The sequence below is a fragment of the Salmo salar genome, chromosome ssa02 (genome assembly GCF_905237065.1).
Source record: "Salmo salar chromosome ssa02, Ssal_v3.1, whole genome shotgun sequence".
Taxonomy (NCBI): domain Eukaryota; kingdom Metazoa; phylum Chordata; class Actinopteri; order Salmoniformes; family Salmonidae; genus Salmo; species Salmo salar.
This window is the reverse complement of record NC_059443.1, coordinates 63,756,592-63,769,352: the sequence shown is the minus strand read 5'-3', so window position 1 is coordinate 63,769,352 and position 12,761 is coordinate 63,756,592. Positions and strand designations below refer to the sequence as shown.

General features: G+C 40.6%; 1 protein-coding gene and 1 pseudogene across 2 annotated transcripts in view; one reads left to right on the top strand and one right to left on the bottom strand.

The window, feature by feature from the left end:
- Positions 1 to 875, bottom strand: part of LOC106589603 (choline transporter-like protein 2) — a 28,115-nt gene extending 27,240 nt beyond the window's left edge. The window contains exon 1 of one of the 2 annotated variants that reach the window (XM_045707665.1): positions 650 to 875. In XM_045707665.1, the coding sequence (XP_045563621.1) occupies positions 650 to 692 (43 nt within the window). In that variant the 5' untranslated portion in view covers positions 693 to 875. The remainder of the gene's footprint in view (positions 1 to 649) is intronic. The other variant, XM_045707668.1, reaches the window with a different exon arrangement.
- A 5,454-nt stretch (positions 876 to 6,329) lies between these two features.
- LOC106589572 (glutaryl-CoA dehydrogenase, mitochondrial-like) lies at positions 6,330 to 12,560 on the top strand (annotated as a pseudogene).
- The last annotated feature ends 201 nt before the right edge of the window (positions 12,561 to 12,761 follow it).

Here is a 12,761-nt window from a genome sequence, read left to right as displayed (position 1 = left end):
ACCACATGGGTGTTGTCACACAAACAACTTCTGCTTCTGTGAGAGAGCAGACTGAGCAAACCTCACCGTTATAAGCTGTCAATACACATTCATTGTATTGATTATTCTGTTATAGAAATGAATTGGCAATGAATTAATCATTGCCTGCAAAGCAACATTTGACTAATAGCTTTGTCCTATATACTTGTTCAAGTCAAATGGACAAAGGCTGTAGAATAGACTATCCGAGTTTGCTATCTGATTCTTCTGATTCCAATTAGTGGGAACAATGGACCGTGTGGGCCATAGGGGGTTATTCATTGTCCCTATATCAGTGTACATAATAGGGCAACAATGAATAACCCTTAGTCCTTAAATTGAACATAAACAGCACATTTCTTGATAGATGTAGGCTGGAGCAGCACAGCTGCAAGCCTTTGATAAACGCAGGATTCATTCTTTGTAAAGGGTATTTTTAATTGGAAACGTAAACTATTATTCTGCAGGCTGATTAGGATGATGTTGCGATTTAAATCTGTTTGGGAGTGGGACACACGCGGCCGGTCCCCACCCATCATTCACGAGTCATTGTTTAAATTTTTTCTACCCACACCCCTTTTTTTAAAAATAACGGTGCGAAGAGAATGCGAAGAAAGGGAATATTTCTTACCATATTTCGAGTCCGGAGTCGGATTCTTCTCGTTTAGCTCCATGGTTGAATACTTGAGTGTTCTCGCTGCTGGCTGCTGATCAAATTTTGGACAGTTACCATGGAAATGTCGAAGAAAAAAACATCAATAACACAGTGAGCGACTCCCTTATTCGCCGTCAAAACCGAACGTACTGTGGCAAGACCATCCCAAATCATGATACATTCCATACCACGAGAGAGAGAGCGAGAGAGAGACAGTGGCCAATCAGCTATAAAAACTAACAACTGACAGCTTGCTCGGCCAATTAAATAACCCTGAAGGCCGGACCAAAACTATTTATTTCTTGCTGCCACTTCAAAGGAATGTGAAGAAGGGTTGTGCTACCAGACACTAGGAATAGCCTATTTTAATTTAAAAATCATTAGGCAAAATTATTCTTTACAACATGCAAATAAAATGTAGAGAATGTAAGTTGTTTAAACTTAAAGGAAATCTCTCACAGCTTTGAGTGGGAAAATTCACTTGATATCAACAAAATCGAAAAGAATGCAAACAGTAAAAAGGTGCATGCAGTGAAGAGAGGAAGAAAGAGAGCACTTGTGTTGAAATAACAGAGTTGGAGAGAGAGAGAGAGAGAGAGAGAGAGATAAGGGGGTCTGAGGCTTTTAGCCTAAAGAGCAGGAACCCAGACTTCACCAAAGAAATCTGAAATATAGACATTGTCATCCTGCAAGAAACATGGTATAAAGGAGATGGGCCCTGACAGTGAGTCTCAGTAAAACTAAAATAATAGTGTTCCAAAAAAGGTCCAGTAGCCAAGACAACAAATACAAATTCTATCTACACACCGTTGCCCTAGAGCACACAAAGAACCAGTGGTGACACGCCATTCAGGGCAGGTGGGGCTCCGCCCCACATTTTTGGGGGTCTTGCCTGTTTTGCATGTAATTTTGTCATTAATACGTGTCACATATCAGTTTGCAAACAATGTAAAAAAAATATATATATAATTGAGTTAATAAAGCCACATACAAACATGGTCTATTTTTGTTTTCTTGAGTAAGGCAGCTCCATAATGACAGTGTTTCAGCCTAGCTAAGTGCTTTCTGTGGTGGAGGGTCAAGCCAAAAGAAAATACTGAGCTTTACGCCGCGATTGGCTCAGTGTTCTGTCACTCATGGGGACACTACGTCACCTCCAAGTCTAAGGGTAGACCTCGAAAATTCTAGCCCTTTGGGTGCTGCCATAGAGTTCAATTAGAAGTTCCCATCCAAGAAGGCTCAAGGCCACAGATAAAATGACATCAAATCATGTTATATCTACAGTAGCTTTGATTGGACTGATCATGTCAACTTTATACTTTCAAAATCTTAGCTAGCAGTCATCATCATGAATGAAGTCGACAATCTACTGGCAAATCCTTTTTAATCCTTGTCATATGAAGATAAATAATGAAGAAAAATTATAGATAAAACGTATCGGTGCTCATCGGCCATTGGACATAAACATTACACAACAAGTTGGAAATCGTAAATTCAACAATGAGTGGTTTGGAAGGAATCAGTGACAGTGGCTGTGTGGTCCCAAATCTGGGATTTTCCAAATTTAAAATAATAAACGTTCAACATGGGCAATGCTGTCAATGAAGCGTGATTTGTGCCGTGCTCAAAACAACTGTTAACTCGTAACTGCGAAAACTTGACTTCAGTGAGTTCAAGACAACTGGGAAGTCGGGAATAAACGAGCTCCGACTGGGAAAATAAGTTTTGAACGGTCATCCAACTCGGAATTGTAAATCTGGCCTCTTTCTAGTGCTATGACCTGAAGATCAATGACGTCATCATATTTCGACCGTGTTTTTTTCAGAGTTCCCAGATGTTTTGAAAGCACCATAAATCCAGAGAATGCCAAACTTTGATAACAAAATTTGCCCACGAAGGACCGCCACGCCACCTTCCTGTTCAAGTGAGCACAGCACAATAAAGTGAGTCCAAAAATGTATTGTATGCTGCTGCATAAATCATGTACTATGCCAGGGAGTAGCTAAGAAAGTAATACCAAGTGTATGTTGTGTAGTAAGATGTTAGTAGCCCATGTGCCTCACCCTAATAATTTGGTCTATTTACCCCTCTTTATTTCGCCTACTGTTCTGACTTGGTGGTGCACATGTAGCCTATAGCCTGTTTTAGAGAAAGGTTTTAGAAAATATTGTAAGAGCTTTCATTGCGTGTTTATATGCCCCCTTTATTTGTTCTATGGTTCTGACTTGGTGTACAGGGAGAACACTGTAAGAACGGCCCATGTTCTGAATTCTGTCGTTGTATATTACAAAAGTGCTTAAAAAATGGTTATATTGACTACGTCCGTCCTAGCTCGCTCATTAATGCCTTAATCAAAATCACGGATTGTCTTTTATCCGCTTGTCGTCCCCTTATGCCACAGTTTGTACATCTCAATTGTCATTAGAAACCACATTTGTTTAAGCAAGTCAGCCATAGCAGCTATTTTTTTTTTAAAGGCAGTAAATGAGGCTGAATTAACTGTTTTGCTACCAGACAAGGTTCCGCTGATAGCCAGGTGTAGCAGTGGTAAAATGTTTGGGACTGCTGTTGGGACAGCTTTATGTAGACCCTAACAGTTTGTGGGAACTGTTTGTCACTGTTATAGTACACAGGGCACTGATTCTAGTGTCGTCCTGTACTCTCAAGCAGGACTGTATTGTTTAGTGTTGTGTTGTGGCTTTTCTGGCATGCATCTCACTTTTATTTATTTTTGCCCCACCAAGATTTACATGCTAAAATCGCCACTGCAAAGAACTATACCTACCTCGACCTGAACATCAACACCACAGGTAACTTCCACCAGGCTGTGAACAATCTAAAAGACAAGGCAAGGGCTTTCTATGCCATCAAAAGGAACATAAAACTCAACATCACAATCAGGATCTGGCTAAAAATATTTAATTCAGTTATAGAACCCATTGCCCTCTATGGTTGTGCGGTCTGGGGTCCACTTCAGCAACCAATAATTTACAAAATGGGACAAACACCCCAAAATATACTTTGTGTACAACGCAAAACCCCAAACAATGCATGCAGAGCATTAGGACTATACATGCCAGAAAAGAGCTGTTCAATTATACAACCACCTAAAAGGAAGCGATGTCGACACGTTCCACCACAAAGCTCTCACCTGCAGAGAGACAAACCTAAAGAAAAGTCTCCTCAGCCAGCTGGTTTTGCTCCTCTGTTCACAAACATAAAACAACCCCACAGAGCTCCAGGACAGCAACACAATTACCTGACACACTGGAAAGAATCAACCAAGAAACAGTGAAAATTGGAATGCTATCTGGCCCTAAACAGTGAGTATACAGTGGCAGAATACAGGACCACTGTGACTGACCCAAAATTAAGAAAATCCTTGACTATGTACAGACAGTGAGCATAGCCTTGCTATTGATAGAGGTCGCCATAGGCAGACCTGGCTCTCGAGAGAAGACAGGCTATGTGCCCACTGCCCACAAAATGAGGTGGAAACTAAGCTGCACTTCCTAACCTTCCAAATGAATGACCATATTAGAGATACATATTTCCCACAGATTAAACAGACCCACAAAGAATTTGAAAACAATCAAACATTGATAAACTCCCATATCTGTTAGGTGAAATAACACAGTGTGCAGTCACAGGAGCAAGATTTGTGGCCAGTTGCCTTGAGAAAAGGGCAACCAGAAACAACATTTTAAATACCACCTATATTTATCTGTTTATTTATCTTCCCCTACTATTCGTACTACAATTATTTGCACATTGCTAAAACACTGTACATAGCTGATAATATAACAATTGAAATGTCGTTATCTTTTTTAAAACCTTTTTCAGTGCAATATTTACTGTTAAATTCAAATAGTTTTTTGTTGATGTTGTTTTGTATCTTCTCACTTTTGTTTATTGTTTATTTCACTTGTTTTGGCAATGTAAACACATGTTTCCCATGCCAATAAAGCCCCTTTCAATTGAATTAAGAGAGAGAGAGATCGTACCTCAGCAACCGTGTAGGCCGGGTGACATAGCAAATAGAGGCTATTGTGGTCAGCCCTGACAACCCTATCCTTGCTTTCAGGGGTGTCATGTGGATTAACTATGCCAAGATTCGTCTAACATAACATACCATGAATATTGAATGAGGTTACGCTTCTTATATTTAGTTTCCTGGCCTTTGAATGCTTGGAAGTAATCATGTTTGCCTAATTAATCATTTCTGCATAATGCATTTTATATTGTCGTTAATTTGCATTGACAACTGTAATCATTATACACACATTTCATTCAGCAAACTGATCTATTCAAAGTATTGTGTTGAGCTATTTACTTTTTCTATGTGAAAATATCCCAACCACACATGTTGTTCACCAAACAAACAAATTTAGGCTTATCTCATTAAATTCTGATTAATGCCACATAGCCTAATGTCAGTGGCGTAAAGTACTTAAGTAAAAATACTTTAAAGTACTACTTAAGTAGTTTTTGTGGGTATCTGTACTTTACTTTACTATTTATATTTTGGACAACTTTTACTTCACTACATTCCTAAAGAAAAGTATGTAATTTTTACTCCATACATTTTCCCTGACACCCAAAAGTACTCATTACATTTGGAATGCTTAGCAGGACAGGAAAATGGTTAAATTCACACACTTATCAAGAGAACAACCCAGGTCATCCCTACTGCCTCTTATCTGGAGGACTCCTTAAACACAAATGCTTTGTTTGTAAATTATTGCCTAGGTGTTCGAGTGTTCCCCTGGCTATCCATAAATAAATAAAAACAAGAACATTGTGCTGTCTGGTTTGCTTAATGTAGGGAATTTGAAATGATTTATACTTTTACTTTTATTTTTGATACGTATATTTTAGTAATTACATGTACTTTTGATACATAAGTATATTTATAACCAAATACTTTTAGACTTTACTCAAGTAGTATTTTACTGGGTGACTTTCACTTTTACTTTAGTAATTTTCTATTAAAGATATCATTACTTTTACTCAAGTATGACAATTGTGTACTTTTTCCACCACTGCCTAATATAAAGCCTACATTTCACTTCTCAATGTTTAATTGAAAACGTTCAAAAAATATGTTTTTTGTTTTATTTTTTAACAAATATGTGTATGTGTATTTTTTTACAAATATGTGTAAATAAACACTATAATTGCAAAATATTTTTAATACCTTCGGGCTTGGTTTAAGATACAGTATTTTGAAGCTAGTCTTCAGAAGCACATGGCCATTTGCCACCTGGATCTATTTTTTACAATCTAGTGGTGTATTGACGACAACTGGGAACTCGGAAATATACGACATCAAATTATGACGTCAGTGATCTTCAAGTTCCCGAGTTGGATGACCGTTCAAAATAATATTTCCCAATCGGAGCTCGTTTTTTCTGAGTTTCCAGTTGTCTTGAGTGCACTGAAGTCGGAAGTTGGAGATTTCCGAGTTCCCAGTTGCCATTTGTTTTGAAGGCGAATATTTTGAAACGAATTGGCAAATCGACATCTGAACGCGGCATTTATATAGTCACAGCCAATGAGATGGGAAGGAAGTGTGCCAACGCCCACGACATGCCCTTGGCCAGATGGCTATACATTAGCGCCATTTTGAGTGTGGCATTCTTAACTTTTGGAAAAAGTTCCAAAAAGAAAAATCAGTGACAAAAAGTATTTAACTCACACATAACTTTATGAATCATTAGACTCTAAATAGTTTTATAATGCATATATATGCATTTGTTTTTATGCTTTAATTCAAGGTTAAAGCATAAAAACTACTTCACAGGTGTCTCTATTGGCTTGATTCGCTTATGACGGAGAAAAGCTGTCCCCACGCCCTCACGTAGCCATTTGACGTCACACTGCAGCGATTACAAAACAAAACAACGTTATCAGATCATCGGAAATAATTATCAGACAAGAACAGGTACAGTAATGATACTATGTTGTGCATGAGGTTGCTCACTGCAATATTACATTGTTACGGAATAAGACTTGTTTTTACTGCTACTGTTTAGAACTTTTTTTTTTACCTGCTGGTCAACATGTGTTATACAATGTTTTGTAACAGGCTGGTGTAATGAAGGACAGCTACTATAAAACATGACATTTCTTATCTTATTCGTTCAAATAGAGCTATGGAACACCAGGAAAATGATATTAAAACATAGGATTTTTTCCCATTTGATTATAACTGCCATTATTGGTACAGTATGTTACAGTATTGTCACTAAAATGCTTCAAATGTGATTTTTTGACCATCACATTGTTTTAAATGTCATACATTTATACTCAAAATGAATAATTCACTTGATAATATGGTAATATCATGTTTTGTAAATGTATAATCTTTACTCTCCTTACTGTACCATTAAATGTGTCTTGTGTTGTAATTTCTTTCAGACTGTGTACCATGGCTCTCAGAGGTGCTGTGACTCGTTTGCTCTCCAACGCTAAGAAATGTGCTGCAATCTCAGCCTCCCGGGCACAGGACACAGCAGCAGCTTCACCAGCCCAAAACGGGGAGTTTACATGTGAGCATATAATAACATAGAATGGGATTGTATTAAAGTGACATTTTTAAGTGTCTAGAATGTATTGCTGCTTTTTTGTTGGTCTCTGTTGATGACTTATTGTGCCGTTGACTCTTTCAGAAGCCGAAGTGGTCGCCAAGAAGCCAGAAAAAGCACGTAAGTCATTTATACAAGTTCAACTCGTAAAGCTACAGTATTGGACAAACCGTATCATATGTACATTACCAATGTATTACATATGTAAACTTAACCTGCTAGATGCCACTGGCTACACATACAGACATGATGTATTATATTATGAAACGTGGTGGTGGACAGTATGACATCACCATGTTTGCGTCGCCTCATGTTCTAATTCCCATGGCCCTCTACAGCCAAGGTGCAGTTTAACTGGCGTGACGCCCTGGAGCTGGACGGCCTGCTGACAGAGGAGGAGGGGATGATCAGAGACTCTTTCAGGACCTACTGCCAGGAGAAACTAATGGCCACGCATCATCATGGCCAACAGACACGAACGTAAGCACTGGCACAGTGTGTAAGCACAGACATAGGCTGAGGCATGGTCATGGCCAACAGACACACGCACGTAAGCACTGGCACAGTGTGTAAGCACAGACATAGGCTGAGGCATGGTCATGGCCAACAGACACACGCACGTAAGCACTGGCGCAGTGTGTAAGCACAGACATAGGCTGAGGCATGGTCATGGCCAACAGACACACGCACGTAAGCACTGGCGCAGTGTGTAAGCACAGACATAGGCTGAGGCATGGTCATGGCCAACAGACACACGCACGTAAGCACTGGCGCAGTGTGTAAGCACAGACATAGGCTGAGGCATGGTCATGGCCAACACCGACAAGCTGAGGCACTGACAAATGGCCAGCGGACACGAACGTCAGCACTGACACATGGCCAACGGAGATAAATGTCAGCACTGACACATGGCCAACAGAGACACACGTAAACACTGACATTTGGCCAACAGACACAACCGTAAACACAGGCTGAGGTGCTATTCCTGGAGAGAAGACTTCTCATGTTGCACAATGAACTTCTCTATAAACTATTTATTCATGCTCACTTTCTGTTTGTTTGTCTCCCCCCCACAGATTTCCACCGTGAGATTCTCAGAGATGGGAGAGCTGGGTGTCTTGGGGCCAACCATCCAAGGTAAATAACATATTAAACATGCATCATCCTGTTATTGATGTGTTCATATTCAATCTTCATGCTCAACTCGATTAGTCCACTAATTGTCCTTCTTCCTCAACTTTGTCTCTTCTTCACCCAGGTTATGGTTGTGCCGGCACCAGCTACGTGGCCTACGGGCTCATTGCCAGGGAGGTGGAGAGGGTGGACAGTGGCTACCGGTCAGTCATGAGTGTCCAGTCCTCACTGGTCATGCACCCCATCAACGCCTACGGCACAGAGGAACAGAAGGAGAAGTGGCTACCCAGGCTAGGTAAGCAATAACTACTATATATTCCATAGTAAAATGACACATAGTATAGAAACTAGAGCTGGGCGATATGGGAAAAAAAATCCATATCCTGATAAATTGACTGAAGTATCACGATAAATTGAACGCTAAATTCATAACATTAATGTGCGCCAGTTCCTTTTTTACAGTACCCTTAAAACTACTACTACTTTAGATGTTGTAGCTATCGATTGAAGAAAGGAAAAACCCGCACTCACTCAGATATCAATTGGCCCATTAGCAATAGCCCATATTAGCAGACTTACTTCATTTCAAACTTCACATTCCTCTAGTAAAGGCTACTTATCGTTATTATCGATATCAATGTCCTCAATAAATGGTTGGTTTGGTCAGTATCAACAATTTTCGGTTTAGAAACTGTGTTGGGTTTCAGTTCATAAGTATGAAGAAAAATAACGTAGATGAACAAACAACAGGTGTTTATACATAGCTAATATTGGCACATAGACAAAAGTCTAAGTTGTTGTACAAAGTAAATGTGGTGCGAAATTGAGAATTAAACTAATGCAGACTGAAGAAGAGCTCATATTCCAGTTAGATAAGGCCTCTTCATAATCCCATCTCTCTCTGTGTAATGATGCAGCTCGTGGGGAGATCTTGGGCTGTTTCGGCCTGACTGAGCCCAACCACGGCAGTGACCCTGCGGGCATGGAGACCAAGGCCAAGTACAACCCCTCCAGTAGCACCTTCACCATCAGCGGAGCCAAGACATGGTAAGGTTCTTCTAACCTGGCTACCAGTCTATCTGACCAGTCTGCATGTAGGTCTGACTGGGTAGGTTCTAGTCTGGGTTACCATACCAGTCTGTTTCTGCTTTAGTTCACTTCTTTGAAAGACCAGGCTAGGTAGGTAGAGTAGTTATGAGTCAACAATAAAATGTCCCAATGAGGAGACATATCCCTTCAGTTATATGGCTGCTGAAAAATGCAGGTGTAACAAACAATACTTCCACAATGTTTGTTGTCTCCACTGTGGGAACTTTAGGTGGCATGACATGAAGGTTAGATGTATGTGTGACTGTCTCATTACGGAAAGAACGTTATGAGAAGAACCTCATGCACAGCTTCATGCATAGCCTTCCATATATAGATAACCTTACACCAGTTGTTGGCAAAGCCCACGCCAGACTTTTGGAACTGTTACGTCTCTATATATGTTTCGAGCCAAATACTTATTTCCCTCATTAAAATGCAAATCAATTTATAAAATTTTTGACATGCGTTTTTCTGGATTTTTTTGTTGTTATTCTGTCTCTCACTGTTCAAATAAACCTACCATTAAAATTATAGACTGATAATTTCTTTGTCAGTGGGCAAACGTACAAAATCAGCAGGGGATCAAATACCTTTTTCCCTCACCGTACATTCTCCCTGCCTGTCCCCCCCCACCATATTATATACCCTTACCCTCGCATATGATGTAGTTGAACCTATAATACCCTAACTCTCACTATGGGTAACTAACTTAGCGTATTCTCTCCCCTATCCTCCAGGATTACCAACTCACCCGTGGCGGACATCGCGGTGGTCTGGGCCAAGTGTGAGGATGGCAGGATCAGAGGTTTCATCCTGGAGCGTGGCATGAAGGGCCTGGCAACGCCTAAGATCGAGGGCAAGTTCTCTCTGCGGGCGTCGGCCACGGGCATGATCCTGATGGACGAGGTGGAGGTGCCCCAAGAGAATATGTTGCCCAACGTCTCTGGACTGGCTGTGAGTAAGCCTAACTGTTGGACTCAAACACATAATGTTGTTTAGAAATACTGTAAATGGAATGATTTACTATAGGAACAATTCTGACTGAATCAAAGTTGCTGGCCGAGATACTGTATGTTTAGAGAACTCTTGAGATGCGATCTAGAGAACAAAGTCAGTTCTCTAAAGATGAAGAAAAGGTGTTCTGTTAAAATATAATATATTGAACTGAACATACTGTATATGTCTCATTTCTGGTCAGGGTCCCTTCGGCTGCCTGAATAACGCCCGCTACGGTATCGCCTGGGGAGCTCTGGGTGCTGCCGAGTTCTGCTTCCACGCTGCCCGCCAGTACACACTGGACAGGTAAACATCTCCCTCCCTACTCATTATGTCATCAACTCTATTAATTCAGAGCACTTTTTGGTATGAATGGACGAAGTAGCTTGTTCAGGAAGACGTTAGCTCAGTAGTAAAGAGTATTGAAGGGAGTCAAGCTGCCATCCTGACTCTTCTTTCAGCATTTTAGGACCCTATTATATGTCGCTGACATCTGATTCGTTCTCTTTTGTTTTGGTCCATTCAGGATCCAGTTTGGCGTGCCCCTGGCCAGGAACCAGCTGATGCAGAAGAAGATGGCTGACATGCTGACAGAGATCACCATTGGCCTGCAGTCCTGTCTGGCCCTAGGCAGACTCATCGACAACAAGAAGTGAGTGCAGTCCCCACTGAGTGAGCGAAATGTTTGCTTTTGGATGTGAGGAGAGACTGCAGTGTGTGTTTATGCATTGGTCTGTGTACTAGTATCATGTTGAATATGTGAAGAGAGACTATCTCATTGTGTGTACTGTATGTGTCCATCTTTCTTCATTATATTAAACACTGACCTCTATCCTGTATGTCTTCCCTCCCTCAGAGCGGCCCCTGAGATGATCTCCATGCTGAAGAGGAACAGCTGTGGGAAGTCCCTGGACATCGCCAGGCAGGCCCGAGACATGTTGGGAGGCAACGGCATCGCAGACGGCCTCCACGTCATGAACCTGGAGGCCGTCAACACATACGAAGGTGAGGAGAAGATTGATTGAATATGGTATTTAAAGGATGGAAAGGCTAGATAGAAGAACAGGTGAATGGAACATGAGCAGAAAGTAGTCTGGATTGGAGCGAGAAAATGAGACTGGATGACCAGCAGAGGTCAGTAGTGTACAAATTAAGTTTTACAGTTACTTGTTGGTTTTGTGGTATAATTCTCAGTCAGTGGAGGCTGCTGAGGGGAGGATGGCTCATAATGTCTGGAACGGAGTAAATGGAATGGCATCAAACACATGGAAACCATGTGTTTGATGTATTTGATACCATTCCACTTATTCAGCTCCAGCCATTAACACGAGCCCATCCTCCCCAATTTAAATGCCACCAACCTCCTGTGTTCTCAGTATGTATGTATTACATATCCCTAAAATATCTAATTTAAATTAAAAGTTTAGCCTCACTTGCACATTTCTCATATCAAATAATCAACCCACAATGCCTTTGTGTTTGCTTGTTCTTCTAGGTACCCATGACATACATGCCTTGATCCTGGGCCGAGCCATCACTGGACTGCAGTCATTCACTGTTGAGAAGTAAACTCTCCTCCTTGTCCTCCTATTACAACAGACTGAATAACGGACTTAAAGTAGACTGGGAAAGCCTTGAGCTACCCATCTATCTGTCTTCTGAGAAGTAATCACTGAGGGTGTGTGCCTAACTGCTGATGGACTTCCATCCCCAAGTGCCTCTGTTTGGTGAGAGTATATTAAAGTAAAAGTCAACCTGAAAGAAACACTGGGTCCAAATATGAGACGGTTTTGTTTTGCTTATGTACCTGTACTCAATCAATCGACGATTGAAATACAATGTCAGCTTGAATGTTGATACAGTAGCTTCAGTCTCCTACTACGAAGGGATGTCACAATGGTATGTAGCATGTTGATAAGGGATCTGTATAGATTAGAAAGATGTTATGGAATAAGTTAACTTAATGGGTGAGAGGTTGTACAGTATGTATGTGTATCTTTAGAGATTTGTTCGCAACTGGTCTATTTGATTTATTTCTAGGTGAAAGAAATGAACTGTGCATAAAGCATATTTTGAAATGATGAATTGTATAATTTCGTAATTGTGATACCGACGGCTGACCTAAATCAGTGCTCTTTTTGATGACAGAGAATGTTCCAATTCAGTGATCTGCCATATCGAAATAGTCATAGGATTAGGGACTCATTTGCAAATGATTTTTTTTCACATTCTGGTCAAAAAAGCCATTGACACGCAATCACACTAACTGAAATGACAAAGAA